Source organism: Peromyscus californicus, unplaced genomic scaffold (assembly GCF_007827085.1).
Source record: "Peromyscus californicus insignis strain IS unplaced genomic scaffold, ASM782708v3 Scaffold_1__1_contigs__length_55948999, whole genome shotgun sequence".
Classification (NCBI taxonomy): Eukaryota; Metazoa; Chordata; class Mammalia; order Rodentia; family Cricetidae; genus Peromyscus; species Peromyscus californicus.
This window is the reverse complement of record NW_026294492.1, coordinates 6,456,809-6,482,903: the sequence shown is the minus strand read 5'-3', so window position 1 is coordinate 6,482,903 and position 26,095 is coordinate 6,456,809. Positions and strand designations below refer to the sequence as shown.

The following is a 26,095-nucleotide window of genomic DNA, read 5'->3' as shown; positions in this document are numbered from 1 at the left end:
TGTAACCAATATAAGTCTCTGTGTTTACTTGGTTGGGTTTGAGTGGCTGTGGGACTGGCGGGTGTCAGAGATTTGTCCTGACTGTGGGCCAGGCAGGAAAACTCAAGCTACAGTACCCTGTTTCCTACTCTTATAGGGCTGTTATAAGAGTAATCTGAATCATATTTGCCAGGCCTGGAGGGTGGTTGCACACACCTTTAATCCCAGTGCTCAGAATGCAGAGGTGAGGTGAGTTCCACACCAGCCAGGACTATGTGGTGAGACTGTCTCAAAACAAAAACAACAACAAAAAAAAGATAATATGTTTTTCAATGTGCTGCCAGGAGTGGTTGTACAGTCCTCTAATCTCAATACTCAAGAGGTAGAAGAATTAGGAGTTTAAGACTAGCCTGAGCTACATGGTGAATTTGAGGCCAATCAGGGTTACATGAAATTCTGTCTTAATAACAAGAAAAACAACCACCAAATTATACTGTACAAACCCTATGAAGTCATTAGCTGTGGCATATTCAGTTCTTGGCGAAGTGCCTGGCTCAGAGGTACTCATGAAACAACCAAAACTTTCTGGAAAAGACACTAAGGAGCAGGAAGCCAGAAACACAAATGTCTCCATTTACCTATAAAACTCCCCTCATTCTTAAGTGTTAGTTAAGAAAACATATGTATTAAAGAAATGCTCAACATCCTTAGTCATCAGAGAAATGCAAATCAAAACGACTCTGAGATACCACCTTACACCTGTCAGAATGACTATGATCAAAAACACTAATGACAGTCTATGTTGGAGAGGATGTGGAGCAAGGGGAACACTCCTCCACTGTTGGTGGGAGTGCAAACTTGTACAACCACCATGGAAATCAGTATGGCGGTTTCTCAGAAAACTGGGAATCGATCTACCTCAAGACCCAGCCATAGCACTCTTGGGCATATACCCAAGGAATGCTCAATCATACCACAAAGATACATGCTCAACTATGTTCACAGCAGCACTATTCGTAATAGCCAGAACCTGGAAACAACCTAGATGCCCGTTGACTGAAGAATGGATTAAGAAAATGTGGTACATCATGAAACTTGCAGGCAAATGGATGGAACTAGAAAATATCATCCTGAGTGAGGTAACCCAGACTCAGAAGGACAAACATGGTATATATTCACTCATAAGTGTTTACTAGATATAAAACAAAGGACAATCAGACTGCAACCCACAGATTCAGGGAGGCTACCTAGCAGGGAGGACCCTAGGATGAGTGTGGCTTATAATAAGTTTTGGTTTTGCTCAATCACTGGGCATGCTTTAGTGAAACATTTCACTATTAGGATAAGAATTTGTACCATATCAAGCTGATGAAAGGATATGCTGGCTGTACTTTCAGGAGGGGAGGCTAAAATCTTTTTAGATTATGGATTAGCCTATAGAAAAATGTCTGCTGTAAATCAGTGAAGGGGAAGATGAATAGGAATCCCACTTACACAACTTAAGTAAAACATAGCTCTCTGAACAGATGAAGATAGGTTTCTTCTGTATCCTAGAATCTAATCAATATTTATATGTATAATTCAGCTATTATTTGGCTTAAAAGGGCTTATTGGTAAATGTTATCATTTTTACTATTTTCTACAGAGAAAATATTTTCCAGTTTCAAATAACTCTGGACTTTGGAATTATAACCTGGTTTTTTTTGTTTGTTTGTTTTTGGTTTTTTGAGACAGGGTTTCTCTGTGTAGCTTTGTGCCTTTCCTGGAACTCACTCTGTAGCCCAGGCTGGCCCAGAACTCACAGACATCTACCTGCCTCTGCCTCCTGAGTGCTGGGATTAAAGGCATGCGCCACCACTGCCCAGCTATAACCTGTTTTTATGTTAAAAAAAAATTAAGTGGAAAATGCTGAAGGACCATTGAACTCGATGTTGTATTTACATATCTATATCAGTATAAAATAATGATTAGAAATGTCTGTTTAAAAAGGTGAAGTGCAAACGTCAATATAACAAGAAGTTGTAGATTTTCAACACTGTACGCAAATTCCTTTGTTACAAATAAATATTTATGCTTCTAAAAAAAACATATGTACACATAGACTGTTTTAGTAATGTTAGGATTAAGTAACAAATATCACTTGACCCAATTTAAGAACTGAGATTTTTCTCAAAGAGTAAAAAAATTCAAATTAGCTGGGCATGGTGGCGCACGCCTTTGACCCCAGCACTCAGCAGGCAGAGGCAGGCACATGTCTGTGAGTTCAAGGCCAGCCTGGGCTACAGAGCCAGTTCCAGGACAGCAGAGCTACACGGAGAAACCTTGTCTCGAAACAAACAAAAACAACACAACACATCAGTGAGCTGGTCATTTAGCTCTATGGTGAGTGTGATTCTCTAAGACGTCTTCTTAAAATTATCATTTATTTTCTTAAGTGATAAGTGTAACAAGGACCCCATACGGCCATGTCCTCAGGAACACCCACTACTAAGCTTTCCTTAGGAGTTGGTCTAGATGGGTATTTCTTGTGCACTGATAATGAAGTCCTAGACAAGCGGCTACCACCACAATCAAGAGGCATTCCTGCCACCCCAGGCCGCATGCCCAAAAGATGGGACAGGCAGGGACTGGGGTGGACACGGGCAGGTGAGGCAGAGGTGGACATGGGTAGGTGAGGCAGAGGTGGACACGGGGCAGGAGAGGCAGAGGTGGACACGGGGCAGATGAGGCAGAGGTGGGGGACACGGGTAGGTGAGGCAGAGGTGGACATGGGGCAGGTGAGGCAGAGGTGGGGGACACGGGGCAGGTGAGGCAGAGGTGGACACGGGGCAGGTGAGGCAGAGGTGGGGGACACGGGGCAGGAGAGGCAGAGGGGGACACGGGGCAGGAGAGGCAGAGGTCGGGGACACGGGTAGGTGAGGCAGAGGTGGACATGGGGCAGGTGAGGCAGAGGTGGGGGACACGGGTAGGTGAGGCAGAGGTGGACATGGGGCAGGTGAGGCAGAGGTGGGGGACACGGGTAGGTGAGGCAGAGGTGGACATGGGGCAGGTGAGGCAGAGGTGGGGGACACGGGGCAGGAGAGGCAGAGGGGGACACGGGGCAGGAGAGGCAGAGGTCGGGGACATACTTGGCCCTCGCTTCTTCCCATTTCCGTCTTTTCTCATCAAAAGTTTTCTTCATAACTTGGTACCATTTTCTGAACTCAAACTGCGGCTTGTCTGAAAGAGATGAAATCCGTGCTTAGTAGTGGAATCCATCCATCACAGTAACACATTATCACACCTGAGGTTACTCCTAACTACAACATTCCCATGGGAGCTCTTGGAGAGCAGGAGAGAGCCGCAGTCTCCACACTGGCACTCCATGCCACCTGTCCCTCTCCCCACGAGACCATCCTGAAATCTTTTTACAGTTTCTCCTAGGCTTCAAAGGCTTTCTGCTGCCTCCTGGAGAAGGCTGCTACACAAATCTTTCCAACTGGCCAGTCTCAGCAAACAGTGCAGCCGCGTAGGCCGTACAGCAGAGAGGAGGCCACCCAAAGGACTGGAAGGGCCGAGGACAGCTGAGAGTTGAGTCAGCTCAAGTTCTCGGTCCCCAGGCTCCTCACGAGACAGGAGTGAAGGGGACGGAGGGGCGGTACCCAGGGCAGTGGAGAGCACAGACACAGCCTTGTGCTGTTGATGGGAAAGTCAAAGCGCTCTCTTAGCCACATCGACATAACTGGCATCACCTCTAGCATTGAAGGAGCATCAGAAGACGTCTAGTGCAACCCCATGTACGTGTTACTGTGAGCACTGGACAGGAAGAAGTGTCTCACTTCACATATATAATGGAAAATGCATGAACTGAGAAGATTAAACCCAAACTCCTAAAACTAATGACCAAAAATCTTTCTACAAACAGAAGCCACACCTGAATTTAAGTATTCATATAGACACAAAACTGCACTGAGTCATTCTTGGGCTAGTAACTCTGTTCCACATCAAAGATAAACTCTCAAAAAGCAAGTATGAACTGAACCTGGCGGCACTGGACTGTAACCCAGTTACTTGGGAGGCTGAAGCAGGGGGATCATAAATCACGTACAAAGCGACATAAACCAACATGGGCAGTTTATCTAGACCTTGTCTTAAAATAAAAAAAGCAAAAAGAGGCGGGGGTACAGTTCAGCGTAAGAGCTGGCCAAGCCACGCATGAAGCCCTGCGTTCAATCCACAGTAGCTGTCTGTCTGTCACTTACAAAGTGCACGCCAGCCAATCATCTAAGGGTTTATAAACAGTGGCAGTCTAGCAGGAACAGATAGACTCAGGCCATCAGTTATAATTCCATGTGCTAAGTATCCTGGGGGAGTCTGGCCAGCAGCGATGGTGGCAGGCAGGATCAGCTCGGGCTCTGGAAAAAGGCAGGGGTGCAGAGTGAGTGGGTGTGGATGAGGGGGTGTGGAGTGAGTGGGTGCGGAGTGAGTGGGTGTGGAGTGAGTGGGTGTGCAGTGAGTGGGTGTGGAGTGAGTGGGTGTGCAGTGAGGGGGTGCGGAGTGAGTGGGTGTGCAGTGAGTGGGTGTGGAGTGAGTGGGTGTGCAGTGAGTGGGTGTGGAGTGAGTGGGTGTGCAGTGAGTGGGTGTGGAGTGAGTGGGTGTGGAGTGAGGGGGTGTGGAGTGAGTGGGTGTGCAGTGAGTGGGTGTGGAGTGAGTGGGTGTGGATGAGGGGGTGTGGAGTGAGTGGGTGTGGAGTGAATGGGTGTGCAGTGAGTGGGTGTGGAGTGAGTGGGTGTGCAGTGAGTGGGTGTGGAGTGAGTGGGTGTGGATGAGGGGGTGTGGAGTGAGTGGGTGTGGAGTGAGTGGGTGTGCAGTGAGTGGGTGTGCAGTGAGTGGGTGTGCAGTGAGTGGGTGTGCAGTGAGGGGGTGTGGAGTGAGTGGGTGTGCAGTGAGTGGGTGTGCAGTGAGTGGGTGTGCAGTGAGTGGGTGTGCAGTGAGTGGGTGTGCAGTGAGTGGGTGTGCAGTGAGTGGGTGTGCAGTGAGGGGGTGTGCAGTGAGGGGGTGTGGAGTGAGTGGGTGTGGATGAGGGGGTGTGGAGTGAGTGGGTGTGGAGTGAATGGGTGTGCAGTGAGTGGGTGTGGAGTGAATGGGTGTGCAGTGAGGGGGTGTGCAGTGAGTGGGTGTGGATGAGGGGGTGTGGAGTGAGTGGGTGCGGAGTGAGTGGGTGTGGAGTGAGTGGGTGTGGAGTGAGGGGGTGTGGAGTGAGTGGGTGTGGAGTGAGGGGGTGTGGAGTGAGTGGGTGTGCAGTGAGTGGGTGTGCAGTGAGTGGGTGTGCAGTGAGGGGTGTGCAGTGAGTGGGTGTGGATGAGGGGGTGTGGAGAGCAGGCCGAAGAAGAGAGCTATAACGCTGCTCCTCATGGGAGAATGGAGAGGCACTTGCCAGGCTGAGGGCTGTGGGGATACGAAGGTAAGCACCTCGGAAACCAAGCTGCTGCAGAAGCTCTGGTCTGGTCTGGCTAGCGAGCAAGAATTAACAACAGATGGGTCCTGACCCAAGAGAAACCACCCACGTTTCTTGGCCGCCACAGACATAACAACGAGATCTACAGACGGAAAGCACAGCACAAGGCCCAGTGCACACACGGACACACGTGTGTGTGACTGTCCATCACTGTCCTCACATCCTTCACAACCACTCTGAATCCGACCGACACAAAACCCACGTACCTTCTCTGTGTTTTTCATTATACGCTTCAGCAAGACCAGAGTAAGACCTGGAGACGACAAGACACAAGGTGATGTCTTTGGATGGCATGTGGCTGGACACTTCATTTTTTACTTTATTTCGGTTTTCTGAGACAGGGTCTCACTGTGTAACTCTGTGTAGGCCAGGCTGGCCTTGAATTCACAGAGATCCGCCTGTCTCTGTCTCCTAAGTGCTGGGATTAAAGGTGTGCCCCGCCACATCCAGCTTGGACAGCTAATGCTGACTTCTGAGGAGAAAGCACTAAGCTGGAGAGGCTGTCACTGTCCTGGCAGAAGACAGAGACCTTCAATCCTTGGGACTTCTAAGAGGGTGACACTGAGAGATGTGCTGCCAGGGGCCTAAAGGCATCCTGATACAGTGCCAGATTGTTCTTTATAATGTGCGATGTTTTAAAAATCAGAAAGGTGTGGGGTGATGAGAAATGTTGCTAGCCCAGAATCAGGCATGACTGGCCAGCTGCCTGTGGCCACAGTACACCGGACCCCACATTCTGCGGAGGAAACACAGGGTTCCCGCAACCGGGTAACTAGCAGAAGCAATGGCGTCAGTGTGACAAAGAGCCACCTGCCATGGGCTCACCACTCTAACTTGTCATCCAGCAAAAAGAGCAGTTTCAACGCGACCACGATGACAGCCACAGCCTGCACATCGTATCTAACTGTCCTTTTCTTTTTAGCTATAGGATCAAACGTCAGAAAATCCACTTCTCCGATTCCAGTCATCTTCACCACTTGGCAGGTTAAGCTGTACATTTCGTCTGTTGGAAAAAACAGTCAAACACAGGTTACATTACCTGGCTCACCAGGCCACAGTAACATGCATGTTCATAAAGTATCTGTACACATCTGCTTTGTTAGTAAGGCAGGAGCTTGCTATATAACTCAGATTGGTCTCAAACTCAATGACTCTAATGCCTTAGTCTCTGGAATGGAGGCTGGGATTATAGGCTTGCAACACCTTACCCAGCAACCTTTTATTTAAAACATGATGCCATGCAGGAATTTGGAGAGCAATATTTGATAAAATACTAAAAGATGAGGCCAGTGTAGAAATAGCAATGGGTGAATCTTGGCAAGACCTACTTGACTTCCTAAAACATTTATGCGTGGGGCACATTTGGGTCTCATAGCAGACAGGTACATACCAGCTTTGTGCTGCCCCATACATGTGCCTTGCCTGTGTCTCTACAGCAGGGGACACTTACCTGTGTGTGAGGAACGGACCTCCAGGCAGCACATGGCTGTTGGGTGCCATGGTGAGCCCTGGAGGCTCACAAGCTCTCAGCTACATGCTGTGCTTGCCCCAAGAAACCGTGCATTCAGCACAGGCCGTATCGACAGCATGAAAGCCACATAAGATGAGACTTAAAACCCGAAACCCTAGGACCTTCCCAATCAGGAGCCACATGATCAGAGTCACACAGCCTCAGCTTCCTCACCTTTTTTTTTTTCTTAAAGGACAGGGTTTTGCTTTGTAGTTTAGGATTGGGATTACAGGCACGAACCACCAGACCTAGCCATAGCTGCCTCATTTGTGAAGTGGGTTATGAGAGAATAAAGTGAGATTAAATATGGTTATACAGATGGATATTCTTTGAAAGTTCCAAGTTACTAAGCAAACTCCTCACTAACCTACATATAACAGGTGCACCACAGCCCTCCTAACTGAAGTAAATAGCCTCTGAAGAGAAGCATGTAGGAGCTCACAGAATCGACACGGGTCTCCGTCCACTGACCTCACTCCCTGCACAGAGCAGATGGCACAGGGGAAAAGCGGACTGTGGAACCCAACCCCTTACTAGGTTCGTGTGACCTCAGAAGCGTTACCCGACCTGAGCCACGACACTGTCTTCTAGTTATGAATGTGACGTGGACTAACCTGCCTAAAGTACCTGGGTCAGTGCTGACTGATCCCCATCCCCATCTGTCCTCTCCGTTACGGACTGTCCCTAGCTCCCTCGTGAGCCGGGCTCCCGTCTGCTCACCCAGTGAAGGTGAAGCCATCAGCTCATACTCCTGATCAAGAACTCACGACAACTGTCGGCTCCCGGCCCCAGCGGGTCTCAAATTTCCCAAAGCCTGCATGGTCGTCACCTGCCTCTGTTTGCACAGCTCTCTGGTCCCCTCACCTCCTCAGTTCTTCCCCCATTTTGTATCACCAGCCTCTCTGGGCTGGTTTTCACGTCACAGGTTGTGGCTATACCAATGGCTTCTCAGAAGACCTGGGTAACACCAGCAGGCTTCCCCAGGCAGCCCTGCCTCGGTGCTAAGGTGGTTCCCCCAAGACTTCCTTCACGGAGGGATGGTTTGTAATGTGAATGCCAACACACAGAGACTGTCCCACCGTAATCCGAACTGCTTCCCCTCACCTGCTACACTAGGAACCCAACACAGGCCACCTCAATAAAGCAGGAGAAGGGAAGTGACATGAGTGTGGTAACTCAGCAACAGTCACTCCAAGGCTGAGCACGGTGACTGACACCTACAGTCCCAGCCAAGGCAGAGGCAGAAGGATCTCGTGAGTTCTAGGCCAACCTGGTCTATATTGGGAGCTCCAGATCAAGACGACATAGACAGGCCCTGTCTCAACCCCTCCTGCACCCTCCCCCCCCCCAAAAAAAATCCACCCAGATAGACAGCAGAAGTCCAAGCCTTCTTGTCTTTCTTGTCTTTCTAATCCGGTATGAAATGCGGAGGGCCTCGCGCCCCAGGCCACATCCGGGTTGCCTGGCACGTGGTCTGCATGAGATGGCTGAGACGCTCATCAGGCCTCCTGCCCTGAAGAGCTCACTGGGCTGTCCGCACTGTTCCCGTGCCTCTGGGGACTGGAACTTGGAATGTTAGCAGGCTGTGTTCTGAATCAGGGTCCCCCGCTGGCTCAGTCCAGCCCTGAGCTCTTCCCCCAATCTCTCAAGGGCTGACATCACATTCGGCCTGTATTTTTGTTCTGGATTAGAGTTCGCTATGCAGTCCTCATGCTCTCAGGTGAAGAGAGTGTGGCTCTTCCACGCAGGACACCAGGGCCCACAGAGACACTTGCTGCTTTACCTGCACTCAGTCAACTTGCCACAGAAGCCACGAGTTCTCCCAAGTGTAAGTCACACGAAAACAGAACTCTGTTTCTGAGCATTGTCCCTTTAACCACGTTATACGGTCTGAACTAAATTAAGGAAGCATCTGAATTAAGTTCCTGTCACTATGGACTCCCTCAGGTGGCCTGAGTAGCTGCAGCTGAAAGGCCCTTCTGTTCTGCTTAAGGTAACTTAGGAAAGCCTCCTCCCCTCACCACCGCTCACCAGGGAGATTGAGCTCCAGTAAGAACTTCATGCACAAGACGTTGGGATGAAGGTAGCAGTCCTCAGTTATATCTGGAAAACGAGGCAAATCCAAAAATATGGCGACTTCAATCATATTTTTATAGATGTCTCCATAGTCAGGCCAAGACTGAAATTTTAAAAAGACATAATCAGGGCAGTAATTCTTACAACATAAATTATTTTAAAAATATTTAAAAAAATATTTTCTTCAGGCCAGGTGGTGGTGGCACATGCCTTTAATCCCAGAACTTGGGAGGCAGAAGCAGGTGGATCTCTGGGTTCCAGGCCAGTCTGGTCTACAGAGTGAGTTCCAGGACAGTCAGAGCTATACAGAGAAACCCTGTTTCAAATAAATAAATAAATACATAAATAAATAAAACAAAAATATTTTCTTAAAATTATTTTAAAGGTATTTTCTGACTTAAAATTAATCTGTGGGGTAGGAGGGCAGCCAGAGGGATGGCTCAGCAGTTAAGAGCGTTAGCTGCTCTTTTGTTGTTGTTGTTTTTCGAGACAGGGTTTCTCTGTGTGGTTTTGCCCCTTTCCTGGAACTCACTCTGTAGCCTTGAACTCACAGAGATCCGCCTGCCTCTGCCTCTGAGTGCTGGGATTAAAGGCGTGCGCCACCGCCGCCCGGCCTGCATTAGCTGCTCGTGCAGAGGACCCAAGATCAGTTCCCAGCACCTGCATCAGAGAGCTCCAGCTCCAGAGAGCCACACCCTCCACGGGTCTCCACAGGAACCTGCATGCACATGTGCACATGCGCACACATACACACGAAGAAATCCATCTTTTAAAGCAGTGTGTGGGTTGGTAGGATGGTGCAGTGGGTATAAGTGCTCGCTACCAAGCCCGAGGAACTGAGACAACCCCTGGGGCCCACACGGTGGAGGGAGAGAACTGGCTTTGACAAGTGTCCCTCTGAGGTCCGTATATACCACACAGCATGTGCACTGGGGCACCCGTACCTCCCCCAACAAGATCATCAAATAAACAAATGCTATAAAAACATTGTGTATTTATTAGACTTGGGCACGGCAGTGCACACCTTTAACCTCAGCACTTGGAAAGCAGAGGAAAGCGTATCTCTGGAGTTCAAGGCCAGCTTTGTCTACACAGTGAGCTCCAGGCCAGCCAAGGCTACATAGTGAGAGCCAGTCACGCACGAAAGTATTATGCATTCATTAAATACAATTTAGAATATGGAGAAAAAAAATGAAAGGTGAATACTCATAAATCCTTACTATTCACATCTGGCCATTTTAAACAATCATTACACTAAGCTAAAACGCCACACAGTTCCACCTGGCTTATAGACTCCCTTCATCCTGTCTTGCTCATGATCTAGTGAAATCATTACTTCCTGCCTTAGATATGGAGGAAAAAGAAAACCGAGACTCAGCTGAAGACGCACTGGGCTAAAATACAATTCAGTGGCATTAGCAAGGCTGTAGGTTCAATTCCCAGCATCATCAATCAATCAATTAATCAATCAATCAATCAGCTTGAGTCACAGCATGGTCTTAACTGCTCTAACACACAACCCTCCTCTCCCGTACTTTCCCATTCATTGTCAAATCACACAAACAGGAATGCCCACAGTGACCTAACATTCATGATCCCATGAAGGCGATAACACCGTCCTCTAAGTCTACAAGTTAAAAATCTGCAGCTCAACTTCATACTACAGCTCTTCACACAAAGGCATGTACAATCTTCTTTGAAATTTTAGAGAAGTCTGGAGTTTTCTAGAGAACACATTCTGCCCTTGGTTTTTATGCATATCATTTGTCCACATGAAGCTTATGAACGTGCCTAGTGATATGAACAGTGTCTCATGGGATTTCAGGAAAATTGAGGTTTTCGTTACAGTGGGGACCGTGCTAAGAAATGCTGCAAGTCTGTTGGGATACACATACTAGACATTGTATAACAACACTGTTTGTAAAAGCCCAAGCAGGAAACAACATGAATGTCGGGGATGGGACAGGTGAGTAGATCTTGGTATCTCACAATGCAACAAGAATCAGCAATAAAATGCATACTCTACATGCAACAATGTGAGTTTTCAAAATATAAATTTCAAAGAAAGATGCCAGATGTGAAAGAGGACGCAGTGTGTAAAAAGAACAGGGCTCAACAGTCCGGGACCTAGTCTTGTGCAGTTACGTGAGGACAGCTCCAGGGAGGGCCGGCTCATGGAACCCGGGGAGGAACCCGGGGAGGAACCCGGGGCAGATGCTGGAGGCTGACTGCTCCGGCTGTGAAAAACCACTGTGCCGCACACGTTTATGACACGTGCATTTCCCAGATGTCAGTTTACTGCTGTGAAAATGAGAAGGGGGAGGAGGCTAGACAGTACCAGCTGGGCAAACTGCTCTGCATCAGCTCCCCAGGGAAACTGTCCAACTAAGGACGGTAGCACAGGAAACCCACAAAATCCCCAGTGGGAGGTGCCTGGCTTCCAAGCCAGCACTTCCCCAGCAGGTACTCCACTGTTTCCTCTTTTTTGGGGGTTGGGGGGGCACATGTCCTCTCACTGAGCTAGCCACCCCTCCGAATCCAGTCTTTCTACTTTCAGTGGCCAACCATTCAAAACTTCTCCCTCAGTAACGGAAACCCTTGCTCCCCACTGGAGCTCAGTCAGGGAAACGGAGTTGTTTAGAAAGCCCTGCCATTGAGTCGAGTCTTTTGGAAGCCGACTGGAGGAATTACTATTTCCTTATAAAAGGGTTCAGGAGTAAGTGTGCAGGAAGCAGCTGGGTGCTGGCGTCTAGACTTCATCCTATGCTGATCTGACTTTTCGTGATGCACAGGCATCTCTGTCGTGTACTTATTTTAACACGGTTTCACTATCTAGGCTCATGAATCTTGGGAGGAGCAGGACGCCTTCTAGTCCATGCGCTGCTGTCCACACAGGGTTACTCTACAGCTGAGGAGCACAGAGTGAGCTGCTCCCAACTCAAGGCGGCAATGTGTTCTTTTAAAACCTTTCTAACATTGAGATAAAGTAATTCTACAATATGCCAAAATACTATTAACTGTATTCTAATTTGCCGATTTAAAAGAGAAAAAAACACAACTTCTCATCAGTCTTTAGGGGGAAAGTGTCTGTTTCCTTAAAAAAAAAAAATTCATTTAGAACTCTGTCTCTCTCTGCACAGAGCCTAGAGTATCTTTGAAGTTAAGACAATTTAGCATCACTGACAGGATTTATGGCAGCTCCTAATCCTTTTAAATAAGGCAAGGAGGGGACATAAGTAAGTACTTTTTACCTTCAAGCAAAACACTAGAGCAGCACACAGCCCCTTAGAAAAATAATCACCTCACCCAAAAAAGTGATTTAATAGACGACAAATTCCTGACAAACAGGTCGCTAATGAGCAGCAATTTGGTAGGCTAACACCACTAAGTATGTTTTCAAAACTGCCACACAGAGAGCTGATCCATCAATCCAAACAGTCCCCACGGACTGGCCGCCATCTTTTCAAATCTGAAAGGAGGAGGAAAGAATTACTTACCTGGAAATCTACTCATTTGGACTAACACTCAGGTTCTAATTTCCCCATCTCAAGCTGGCATTTTAGATTTCACTTTAAAATTCTCCTATTCAAGTATTACCTTGGCTTTCAGATTTGCTTTGCAGCCCAAGCTGGTCTAAAACCCACTAGGTAGCCCAGGCTGGCTTCAAACTTGCGATCCCCCTGCCTCTACCCACCAAGTTTTAGGATTACGGATGTGAGCTACCAGTCTTGGGAAAATTTATTTTTAAACAGGGCCGATTTTTAAACTTATGAATGACCAAAAATGTTTTTAAAGATGACTAAAGGTATACAATATCACTCCATTTATTCTTTAAGGCAGCCTTTCATCATCATGATGTGTCTAAATTACAACTGTATTTAAGCATCATTTAAGTTTCATTATAAAACTAACAGTGAACATAAATTTCAGAAATACAGGATACCACACTGAAGACAACAACAAAGCCAGGGCTGGTGGCACATGGGGGTGGTGGCACACGGGGATGGCACACAGGGGTGGTGGCACATGGGGGTGGCACACGGGAGTGTTGGTACACTGGGTGGCACACAGGGGGTGGCACACAGGGCTGGTGGGCGCATGGGGGGTGGAACACTGGGGCGGCACACGGGGTGGCACACAGGGCTGGTGGCACACTGGGGTGGCACATGGGGGGTGGCGGCACACGGGGGTGGCACACGGGGCTGGCGGCACACGGGGGTGGCGGCACACGGGGCACGCGGGGGTGGTGGCACGCGGGGGGTGGCACGTGGGGGGTGGCACACGGGGGTGGTGGCACACGGGGGTGGTGGCACACGGGGGGTGGCACACGGGGGTGGTGGCACACGGGGATGGTGGCACGCGGGGATGGTGGCACGTGGGGGTGGTGGCACGCGGGGGTGGTGGCACGCGGGGGTGGTGGCACACGGGGGTGGTGGCACGCGGGGGTGGCACACGGGGGTGGTGGCACACGGGGGTGGTGGCACACGGGGCTGGTGGCACGCGGGGGTGGTGGCACACAGGGGTGGTGGCACACAATCTTCATCTCAGCGCTCAGTAGGCAGAGGCAGGCAAATCCCTGTGAGATCAAAGCCAGCCTGATCTACACAGGCTCCAGGCCAGCCAAGGTTACAGTGAGACACTGTGCGCGTGCACGCACACACACACACACACACACACACACACACACACACACACCCCAAAACATCCAAGAAAAAGTCACAACCTGCTAGGCAGTGGTGGCTGAGGCCTTTGCTTCCAACACTACAGCACTTGGGGCAGAGGCAGGCAGATCTCTGAGTTGGAGGCCAGCCAGGTTCACAGAGAGCTGTCTCAGGACAGCCAGGGCTACACCGAGAAAGAAACCCTGTCTCAAAGGTCACACCTCAAATGTGGGCTTTCCTCCCAGCCATCTTGGGCACAGCCAAGTTTTCAGCACTGGGTTTGCACCCCAACAGCCTGGTTAGCATTTCTACATATACAGCTCTCCCACGTGTTGAAACATCCCAGACTCTCATCTGCTGCCTCTCACATGCCATCCACCAACAGTGCTCCTTAGGTTAGAACTGCCACGACACTTTTTCACAACAAACACGTATACAATCTATACTACTCCACGGTCACCACGGTCTTCTGTGAGCAGTGGAAGGAAACACACTTTGGTGGAGTTCAAACCAACCGCTAGCCTGTGGCATACTGAAGGAAGGGAAGCGTGGCTGCAGACGCTGCGCTGAGGCCTCTGCCCGTGCATCTGATCATCATTCACGGAGCCCAGAGTGGGATGAAGGGACTTTCCTTCAGTGCCTCAAACGAGGTGAGGATTATTATGACACCACTGAGCCCTACTCGTGTCCCAGGGGAGGGTGTCAGTGAGGCAGGGTTTGGCTTGACCATGGACACACACCACAGCCCCAGTGACAGTACAATTAAGCCAGGTCAATCTGGGGTCCCACACCGCTCCCTGGCCTGGTTTTAGAAAAGGAATGCTTTTGCCTCTATCCTACTGTCCTTAGCCCAGAGAGTGCAGTCAGTCTTGATATCCACAAGGTTCTCAGGCTCAGATAGCCAGCATGTAATTACCGTAAACACCCAGGTGAGACTGCAGAACACGCCCAAGGGGAGGGTCCCACACAAGCTGCAGGTATGTGCAGCATGTTCTCACCAGATAAGTGGAGTCCACAGTGTACTAATACAGGAGCTTCAGGGACCCCAGAGCAGGAGTTTGGGGATCCTGCTCAGAGCTCAGCTTGTTTAGTAAGGTGCGGCTGCATTTTGCTTCCCACTGACCCCTGGGTTATCTGCTAATTAGTCCAACTCCTACCTCGAACTCACTGTGGCCCCGTGGGGACTACAAAGGAAGGGAGGATGAGAGATAAGATTCTGCGCTCGGTGCATCGCAGCACCTCCACCAGGATGCTTATTACGCAGGCGTCTGCTTAGATCGCATAACCAGATCTCCTGCCTGAGTCCATCTGGGTCGAGTTGAAAGGCTAAACAATCACTTCAGAATTTATTATGTTTCATTTTTTGTTTTGTTTTGTTTTGAAGACAAGGTTTCTCTGTGTACCCCTGGCTGTCCTGGAACTCGCTCTCTAGACCAGGCTGGCCTCAAACTCACAGAGATCCACCTGCCTCTGCCTCCTGAGTGCTGGGATTAAATGTGTGCACCACCACCACCACCACCACCACCCCTCCCCCCAGCTAATTTTCTTTTCTTTTTCTTTTTTTTTTTCTTTTTTTGAGGCAGTGTCTCTCACTAAAAAGCTCAAGCTTGTCCCAGATCTCACAATTCTCCTGCCTCATCCTTAACAGGTGTGGGCTATAGTCTTATGCTTACTAAAGTTGGAGGCACTCCAGTGGATCCCCAGGGAGGACAACAGCCAGTGTGTGTGGTGGGGACCAATGCACAGACACGGTGGCCTCCATCCTTGTTTCCCTTCTGCGGTGGCGGAAACCCTCAGCTGGTTTTTCTTTGAGAAGCGGGCACACACATTCCAGTGATGTTTAAGATACAGGAGGCCAGGAACAAAAGCCATCGGCTGGCCTCTATGCTGTCTAGCAGCAGTGATCCCCAGGGGAGGAGTGGGAGCCAGGGGGCCGAGCACACCTGTGGCCACCACACTTGGCCTCATCTCCCTCAGGCAGATTCTGCACTGTCAGATTCTTTTTTTTTTTTTTCCAGAGCTGAGGACCGAACCCAGGGCCTTGCGCTTGCTAGACAAGCGCTCTACCACTGAGCTAAATCCCCAACTCCCAGATTCTTATTCTAACACAGATTGCACAAGCACGCTCAAGGGGCACACGTAACTTACTGAGTGGGGGTGAGCGGGTCCACAGGAAGGTCTGAGGACGGGGTGCATTAACCCTGATCCACCAAGTCCTAAGTGCTCTGGAGGAGTCTTTTTCTCCCCTCCACCAAAAGGGACCTAGTTTCACAAAGGGTGTGAGATTGCTCCAAGGCAGAATGAATCATCATGGCAGAGAGCCACTCAGTGGGTTTGGCTGAGCATGCATCGATCACATCTTCTCTCTCTGCTTGTCTGGAAGGAGACATGCTGCTGTCAGGACTCCGAACAGTGCATGTGGACTTCAGGACTCTGCTGTCAGGACTCAGAACAGCGCGTGCCGCCTTCAGAAGGACTCTGCTGTCTTCTTTATCCCCACTTGCCGAGTCTAATGAGCAATGATAAAACAGCTAACTCTTGAGAGGGAGACTTAGAAAACCTGCCAAGGACAGCGGCTGGACATGGACACTATCTAGTATCTATTTATAAATATGTACAAGAATCATGGCCCAAAAGAACCTGCCTGCCTGCCTGTCGGTCATCAGCAGATAGCCTGTATCTAACGGAGGCCAGTGTGGCTAGGTCCAATGTTTTGGCTCCACTAATGACTTTCCTGTTGTGTGGACAGGGTGCCCCTGAAGAGGACTAGGTGTTCAGATTAACTCTACCACAAGACCTGAGAGAGCTTTGCTAGAAGCAAATGCTGCTTCAGAAGCAGCACCACGTCCAGAACCTTGAGTGAAGAATGAATCCGGAAGGATGCAGACATGTTATCCTCAAGTTAATTAAGTAAACAGGCACAGCATGAAGACTGCCCACGTGGGGCTGGAAGTCACAACTCAGAAAAGGAGCGCACAGGAAGTAAGACACTGAAATGTGCACACCCCCTGCTCGGCAGACTGCCCAACTCAGACACTGAAACTCTCTTGGCCTGCGTGCGAGAAACAACCCGCTCAGCACTCTTCGGTCCCCTCCATTCCTCCTGTCTAAGTGGGTTTCCTGATGCTCCCGGGCAGAGGGCCCTCCTGAGAACTGACCCAGCTAATGGGAGGAAGTGGCTCCCCTCCAGCAAAGATTCAAAAAGAGTTTTTCAAGCCCTTTTCGGTGGGGTGGTTGCCCCGGGTGTTCTTAAGGCATGCCAAACCTCCTGAAATAACAGAACTAGAACAACACCCAGAAGGAAGCCAGTCCCCAGAGCCCACACAAACCCCAGTGCCATTATCTTCAGGGCCATCTCTGAGCACAGTCACACCTTCTGTCATTTCTGGTGGAGGCGCAGCTGCTCAAGAAGCCAAGACTTCCAGGGGAAAGCTAAGACAGGGAGGGGGAAGAAAATGCTCCCTTTGTTAGTGAAAAGCCGTTTCCACTGAAAGGTTTCATCATACAGAGTGGCGTGAATGCACTTTTGTGAACAGAGGCAGAGCACACCGTGAAGGAAAGCTGCCTGTGCATTAAACAAACACTGCGTCCCCTTCTCTCGAGTAGAGGCCCCTTACTCCACCTAACACAGATCTGACACCGGCTTCCAGAGTGACACAGGTTCACTCGGTTACAACTGAGGGAATCACCCGATTCATGTGTTCTGTAAGACCACAAGGCTGTCATAAATTGTCCCAGCACGCATTTAAAAACGGAGTGCTTGGGAAAGCATTTTAATTGAATTTCACAAATATTCCGGTGAGTTTATTTCCCTTCATGAAGCAATGCTTTAGAACAGGCGAGGACAAGCTGGAGTTTCTGTTTCACAACAGCAGGCTCCTGTGATAAAGCAGATTACAATACCCCATCAGAGCCGACTTCCTGCTCAGCTATTAAGGAGTGCGGCCGCACCCTGCCTGCTGCTGCCGTGAAGCTGAACCCCAGCTAAGAAGCAGCCAGCCAGCACTGCATGCACCTGTAAATCCAAGTTTATTAGGAGACTTTCGTCCCGAGAGCGCTGACAAGGAATCATCACAATAAAAAAGCATTGCAGCATGGATTCTTTATGGAGAAAGGACAAAATGAACTCCACATATATTATGATTCAAAAAGCTCACCAGGCTATTTAGACTGCTAGTCATTAGATATTAATGGTTACACATGTACTGTGCAGTAACAAAAGGTACTTCTTATGTTCATCATGGCATTGTGGTGAATGTGGTGCGTGTATGGAGTGCAGCCTTGGGGTAACAGCTTCTCACAAACTTTTGCACAGGTAAATCTAAGCCCTGTAAGAAACTACGAAATTAGAAACTGACAACCAGGGAGGACTTGCCACCTCCAGGAGATGGTGACTTGTTCTGGCCCCAGGATCGGAGCTGGGGACAACTTTTGGGTTGTGCTGACTGTTGCATCCAGTGTCACAACCTCTTACTAAAGGAGATTAAGAGCTCGTGTCCAGCGGAGCACATAATCCCCCCCTGGAGCTGATGCTGCAGGAGTGGAGTGACTCTTTCTCTGCAGCAGATTTAAGCCCGTCAGTATCAAGTGCAGAGCAAGTTCCTACTCTCTTTCCCGGGTAGTGCAGGGAGGAGAACCTTGGACTGAGCACAGTGGGTACTGGGGTGTAGTAGCTCAGGATCAAACTAAATCACAGATAATCCACATGAAATCACCAGTTTCACTTGGCAGTGAAGTATGGCTCTCTTAAAAGCAATATAAATGTCCCCACATGGACGCCCTTTCTGAGCACAGCTGGCTTGAGGGCTGGCGAGGGCTGGTCAGGGCTGACGAGGAGCTCACACTGGTAAAATGATTTATCTCACAGACGATACTGACACGCCCATGATTCTTACTGTTATAAACAGGAGTTATACACCCCAGGTACTTACTACACAAACTTAATACAATTCTTGTTTTATTTCTATTTTATGTGCATTGGCGTTTTTGCCTGCATGTATGTCTGTGTGAGGGTGTCAGATCCCCTGAACTGGAGTTCCAGACAGTTCTGAGCTACCATGTGGGTGCTGGGAATTGAACCCCGGTCTTCTAGAAGAGCAGCTAATCTTCTTAGACAGAGAGCCATCTCCCCAGCCCAAATTCTTTTTTTAAAACTAAATATTACTATGTAATGAACTTCTGAAGTATTACACAATGATTATGTCGGAAGCAGATGGAAACTTCTGGTTTGGGTAGAAAAGTAAAAACTTCAGCAAATCAATTTGAACCTCCCCAGAGCAAAATGTTTAAATATATTTTGTTTCATATTGGTTTCTTATCATTTGCTCAACCACACAGACTAAGCGCTTCCATGAACACAGTTCTTGTGGACTGAACCAGCAAATATGGTCCGAAGTCACTAAGCATTTATGCTTCACAGCCGGAGGTAGAAGGCATAGAAACATCCTCAAACCATAAGCTGCCCACGGCCTCTCTTTCAGGGACCCCACTTAGACAGCATCCTCGAACTACCCCTAAACTTTTGAGAAACACACAAGAACACATTTGCAGCTTGAAGTAAGACAGGAAAGTGAATACCTGTGCACCTCTACCTGCTCAGGAACTAAGGACCTCACTGCTATGGACATACCCCAGGACGTGCCTTCCCCACCCAGCCCTCTGTCCACTGGAGGCAGTTTCCTGGTATCCTGAATGTGAATCACCAGTAACTTATACTAAAAGATGAGACCCTTTTATATAGACTTACCTGACTCTACATGTTTCTTAGACCCATCCCTGGTCCTTGTAGCTGCAGCCTATTTATTTCAACATTTGTTAATACAGTCAATACAAACTTAACATGTCTTATCAATTATCAATTTTCCTACTGTAGACATTTAGATGACTTTTAATTTAGTTTTTGTTTTTTATTAGTTAGCTGCCTTCTCTAGCCTTTTTCCCCAAACATAAAGCTTCTATCAAGCTACTTAAATTATGGCAATCTATGCCACAGCTCTAAAGAGAATAAAAATTTGTAAGTAAATTGCAGCATGTAAAAGAATATTCTTAGTCTTAGGAAATGCATGCTAAAGTACTTAGAGGCACGAAGCCATGGCTGTAACTTGTCTCAGTGACTCAGACACAGAATTACGTAGCTACACAGGTAGACAGAGGCACACAACGGCAGCAGTACTTCTAGAAAGAATACAATGTTAACAATACTTGGATTTGAGTAAAGGCCAGAATATGGATTTTTTTTTTTACTGCTTTTAGTATTGCATTTTCCTAGAAATCTAAGGTCATCCCTAAAAGAATATTGATTTTTAAAAGTTCTCCAAGAGGGCCAGAGAGATACATCAGAGGGTAACGGAGCTTGCCACCACCTAACAAGTTCAGCATGATCCCTGGACCAACAAGGTAAAAGGAGAGAGTCAGCTCCTGTGATCTGCCCCAGACTCCACCTGTGCATCTTGGTTTAGTGTCCCTCCCACCCCCAATAAATGTAATGAGGATACAGTAGAGGGAAAGGCTGGGGCTGGAGAGGCTCCGTAGTCAAGAACACTGGCTGCCCTTGCAGATCCCGGCACGCACACTGCAGCTCATGATAATCTGTAACTTCAGTTCCAGGAGATCTGACGCCCTTTTCTGGCCTCCCAGAGCATAGCATTCATGTGGTGCACAGATATACATGCAGGCAGAACACCCTCACACACGTAATTTTCTTAAATAGAAAGAAAATGGATAAAAGCTCTCTAATATATAAGTGAAAAAGTCAATTCAATGGCTGTTACCAATAATTCTTTATCTTTATTATATTTATATTTTCTTCTGAAGACTGTAAGAAATCTCCCTAGTCTTCGTAACACTTCATTCAGGATTACTTCTGAGGGATAAAGGACGACTGGGAACGATCTAGAGAAAAAGAACTCTCCCACACTGCTGGTGGGAGTACGGATTAGTGTGACCACTGTGATCAACAATGCGGAGGCACTAGAAACGGAGCGAACCTGTAGGGCGGTTGTCTGTGCTTCACCCCTGAAGCACCGCCCCTACTAGGCAGCAGGTAACTGTTAGGTACCTGCCCCCGCCCAGGGTGTGGCCGAGACGGGACCCCTTAAGACCTGAGATGAGTACGTGCTCACTGTCTCTTGGCTATCTCGTGATCCTGGATGCCGGATGCTGGACTGCAGACCAAGTCAGAGTTCTCCAGAGAACCGCATTGGACTGCACCTCACCTCTCCCGGATCCCGTGACCGACGCCTTTGCTTGCTGTAAGTTTACCCAACATAAACCTCTTCTGACAGTCAGATAAACTACGTGGAACTGCCTCATTAATTTCCACCACACAACCCCACGCGGGACAAACATCCCACGGAACTGAACTCTGCACTCCCAGGCTCACTGCAGCATGGCTGGCCGCAGTAAGGGCCCATCACTGGTGGGTGGACAGCACCAACCCTGTCCTGAACTGTGGGGTGCAGAAAGGAGCTGAGTGCAGGCAGGCAGGTGGGCAGCGCACACACACACACACACACACACACACACACACACACACACACACACAGCCTCCGCTCTTGACTGTGGGTGTGACGTGACCTGAAGCGCCCGGGACCTTCACTTCCCTACAATGACGGATGGTACCCTGGAACTGGAAGCAAAAATAAATCCTTTCCTCCCTAAACTGCTTGTTGTGAGATTACTTACCACAGCAACAGATGAACCCAGACAGGGACGAACTGAGGAGGTGTGGTCACTGCTGTGGTAGACCTGACCACGTGGCTTTCATACCTTTCGACTATTTTGGGGGGAAGAGCTTGTAACTGGAGAAACCGTTGAGTGCTATGAGCAAAGCACACTGGGCTGCACAGTGGGAGCTTAGCAGACAAGCATGATGAGAGAGGACTGGAGGACAGCTCAGCAGTGAAGAGGACAGGGACGCTCCTGTCAGACTCCACTTGGGATCCCAGCACCCATGCCAGGCGCTCACAGCTATCACAACTCCAGCCTAGGAGATTCGTGGGCTGGCGCTCTCTCTCTCTCTCTCTCTCTCTCTCTCTCTCTCTCTCTCTCTCTCTCTCTCTCTCTCTCTAAAAGAGAAACTCTTGAGAGGAATGTAGACAGTTGAGGCCTGGCTCAGGAGAAACCAAGACAACCAGACAAGGCTTTGCTGTGACATTCTGGCTAAGAATCTGTGTGTGCTGAAGACTGACGGCAGAGTCAGAGCATCACTGAAGGGAAACCCCTTGTGCTCTACTAGGCAAAGGGAAAGTGTTTTCTCAGAGTGAGCACACTCAAGCTGATATAGCCGTGGTCCAGCAGGGCCTGCCTATAACTCCAGCCAACAGCAGGGCCTGCCTATAACTCCAGCCAACAGCAGGGCCTGCCTATAACTCCAGCCAACAGCAGGGCCTGCCTATAACTCCGGCCAACAGCAGGGCCTGCCTATAACTCCGGCCAACAGCAGGAACTGCCAGTCTCAGTGTTGCCTGCCTGGTACTGGCTTTGACGGCATGAAGGATGCAAGACTGAGGGGCTTGTGGAGAGCAGCTGAGGCTGGCACTGTGTAGCAGGGTCAGAGTCCCTGCAAAGAGACCCTGAGAAGCCAATAGTGAAGTGAAGTCTCAGCTGTCTCACAATGGAGACCTCAGGACATTGGTGATGTAAGAACCACAGGATGACCACCAAGGAGAGCTGCAGGGTAGAGTGGAGCTGGCTGAAGCCTGAAGAGAAGCTGCGTGTGCTGCAGGTGGTGGAACTGGAAGAAATGCTACTGAGGCCCCTTGAAGCCCAGAAGACAAGCCCCAGGTGCTAGACACTGAGCTACAGGATGTGATATTTGCTGGATTTGGTTTTGTTTTGATCTAATTATTTCCTGTGATGTCCTGATTCTTCCCTTTTGGAAAAAGAATACTATTCTGTGTCATCATATATTGCAAGCATATAAATTGCTTTAATTTTGCAGAGGCCCATAGTCAAGAGACTTTGGACTTTTAAAGTTGGGCTGTATTTTATATTATACTAAAAAGAGACTTTGGGGACAAGATGTGGAAGGTTATAGTTTAAAAGTGATGTTTAGTTTGTCAACTGACAAGAAGTGTGACAATTAGCTTTAATTGTGAAGTTTATAAAACCTAGTATCTAGAAAAAGAGTCTTAATGAGGAATTATCCACACTGGCTTGACCTGTGGGCATGTCTATAAGAGACTGTTTTAATTAAGTTAATTGATGTGTCCACAGCGGGTGGCATCATTCCCTAGACAAACAACCCTGGACTGTATAGGAGTAGAGAAATCCAGTTGCGTACAAGCAAGTAAGCAAGCCAGCAGCATGCATGCATTCCTCTCATCTCTCAACTGCAGATGTGATATGAAGAGCTGCTTCAGGTGCCTGTCACTGTGACTTGCCCACAATGGCAGACTATAAAACAAACACTATTCAGCTTTAAGAGAGAAGAAAACGCCACTATTTGTGATGATATGGACGAGCCCAGAGTATATTATGCTAAACGAAATAAGGCACAGAAAGCCAAATATCTTACTTGCATGTGGGATTCTTTAAGAAGTTGAACTCACGGAAGTTGGGAGCAGTAAGATGGTTACCAGAAGCTCGGCACTGGGGTGACAGAGAGAAACAGGGACTGTTGGTCACAGGGTATAAAGTTCCAGACAGACAGACGGAGGAATAAATGTGGTAATTTATGACACATCCAGTAATTACAGTCAACATCAATGTATCGAGTATTTCAGAATAACTCAAAGCCAATTTCAAAGGTCTCGTTGTGAGAATGAGGTAGATAAACCAGGTCTGGTGGCACATGCCTGTAATCTCAGCTACTGGGGAACGGTACCAGGAGGGTCACAAGTTCAAGTCCAACCTGGGCAACTGAGCAAGACTCTGCACCAAAGTGGAAAACTTTAAAGGCTGAGGATGCAGCTCTGTGGCCGAGTGATTGCCTGACGTACACAGGGCCCTGGAGTCAACCCTTAGTACAAAACAAACAGGTAAAACAAAGTGATGAGTATGTTAATTTACTGGATTATTCCACTGGAATACCAGTAGTGAGGTATCAAGATGTACTTCATAAACGTATCAACTTAAAATACTAAGAAAGAAAACACAGTTGACAGAAGGGATTATAAAACAAGCCTTCTACAAAACCAACACCATGGCCTCCAAAGCCACACCCCACCTACAGGAAACATTTACTAGGGAAGTGCTCTACCAGTCGGCTAGACCTCTGCAGGGGGATGTCCTGATTGTGAAGAGGTAATAGAGATTACAAATAGGTTTTAAAGTCTAAGAACAAGCAAGCAATGAGATGTCCGTAGGCATCCAGGAAAGAAGTGCTCAGCATCCCAACTCCATTCTCTATGTTTAAAGCTCAACACTGGAACACGCCCGTGTCTGCCCTGGGAGATTAATTATGTGGGGAATGACCTTTCACCATAAACAACAGAGAAGTAAAAAGGATATGCAAACGAGTTTTCAGCCGTGGGACAACAGGCCACACAGGGCGCTAGAACCCTGAGCAAAGAAAGAGAGGAACCCTGCTTAGAACCCAGCTAGAACCAGCCTAAGCACTTGTCAACCTATACAAGGAGCTGGGGTGGGGGCGGCCCTGCGGTCTGGTGGAGCCAGGTGTCAGGACTCGATTTCCAGAGGTTAAACAGCTGCAATTCACAGGAGATTCCAGACAGGGTAAAAGCTGCATGGAGAGGAAGCTCAGGGGATCTCTACAGGAAGAGGGGCACAGGAGCACCTTGGTGTAACGCTCACACTTGGGAAGATGAGGCAGGAGGAATGCTTTGAGTTCAAGGCCTGCCTAGGACACAGTGTGAGGAATCTGCTGAGAACACCAGAACACGGAAGCTCAGTGGTAGAGCACTTGTCTGGCATGCATGAGGTCCAAGTTTTAATCCCTAGCACTCTAAAAACAAAAAAACAAAACCAAGTAAGCCACCACAGCAGAGATGCGCACCAGGGTCCTGCCCAGCCTGCAGCTGGGGCAGATCTGTGGGGAAAACAGTCGAGGCCAGCGAACACCACAGCACCATTACTGGGAAGCTCCGGAGCTTAAAGAAGGCTTTGTGTCCGGTTTCCAGCCAGGAGGGGAAAGGAAATCAGTGAGACAAAAAGGGGTTGTTACTGATTTGCTTTGGTTTTGAGACTGAGCCTGGGCTGGTGACCTCAACCTCTGGACCTTCCCGCCTCAGCCTCCCAAATTCTGGGGTTACAGGCATACACCATCACTCTTGACACCATCCACACCTCCCAAAAAAACGCAGGGGGTGATTTTCTAAAAAAGAGATTTTAAAATCTTTTTTAATAAACATTTAGTTCGACTAAGAAATAAATAGAGGGAAGCCTCAAATAAAGCAGGAGACAAAAAGACGACATTACAACTGACACCAAATACAAGCAGCGCCGGGCAGTGGTGGTGGCGCACGTCTTTAATCCTAGCACTTGGGAGGCAGAGCCAGGCGGATCTCTGAGAGGTCGAGGCCAGCCTGGTCTACAGAGTGAGATCCAGGACAGGCACCAAAACTACACAGAGAAACTCTGTCTCAACAAAACAAAACAAAACAAAAACAAAAACAAAAAAAAGAAATACACACATTTAGGAACTCTTATGAACAACTACGAGAAACATTAGGGCAGTGATTCTCAACCTCCCTAACACTGGACCCTTTGATACAGTTCTTCGTGTTGTGGTGACCCCCAACCATAATATTATTTTCATTGCTACTTTATAACTATAATTTTGCTACTGTTACGAATCATAACGTAAATATCCGTGCTTTCCAATGGTCTTAGGTGATTCCTGTGAAAGGGTCATGTGACCCCAAAGGCGTCATGACCCACATGTTGAGAACCACTGCATTAGGGACTCCTGTGCACAACTACGTGCCACAGATTGGAAGACCTAGACGGACTGGTCCGTTCCTGAAGTAGCATGACCTCCCAGACTGTAGCATCAGCACCAGACAGCCTAAAAAGCCAAGGGCACAACGAAACTGAATCAGTCATACATTTCTCCCAAGGAGGACAGGTCCAGGACTGGAAAGCTTCACTGTTCACCAACCTTTTCAAGAACTGGCTTTAATTATTCTCAAACTATTCCAAAAATTTGAAGGGGGTAAAATTCTATGAGTACAGCATTACCTGACACCCAAATCAGACAAGACCAGAGGAACAAAAAGAAAATTATATGTCAGTGTCGCACATGAGCATAGATGCAAAATTCTCAACAAAACACTAACTGAATCCAGGAGCAGGCTAGTCATACAGCACAATCAAGTGTGATTTATCCTGGGCATGTAGGTAGCTCAGAACACAAATCAGGACATGTGACTCGCTGCACCAACAGAATGAAGGAAAACAGCAGTGTGCTCC

At 48.4% G+C, this 26,095-nt stretch overlaps 1 protein-coding gene across 1 annotated transcript in view; it reads right to left on the bottom strand.

The window, feature by feature from the left end:
* The window catches only part of Taf1b (TATA-box binding protein associated factor, RNA polymerase I subunit B), a 66,967-nt gene that overhangs the window by 3,700 nt on the left and 37,172 nt on the right, over positions 1-26,095 (bottom strand). The window contains exons 9-12 of the mRNA XM_052745826.1: positions 9,018-9,165; positions 6,302-6,479; positions 5,683-5,729; positions 3,108-3,198 (exon numbers count right to left, since the gene is read on the bottom strand). Of these exons, the coding sequence (XP_052601786.1) occupies positions 3,108-3,198; positions 5,683-5,729; positions 6,302-6,479; positions 9,018-9,165 (464 nt within the window). The remainder of the gene's footprint in view (positions 1-3,107; positions 3,199-5,682; positions 5,730-6,301; positions 6,480-9,017; positions 9,166-26,095) is intronic.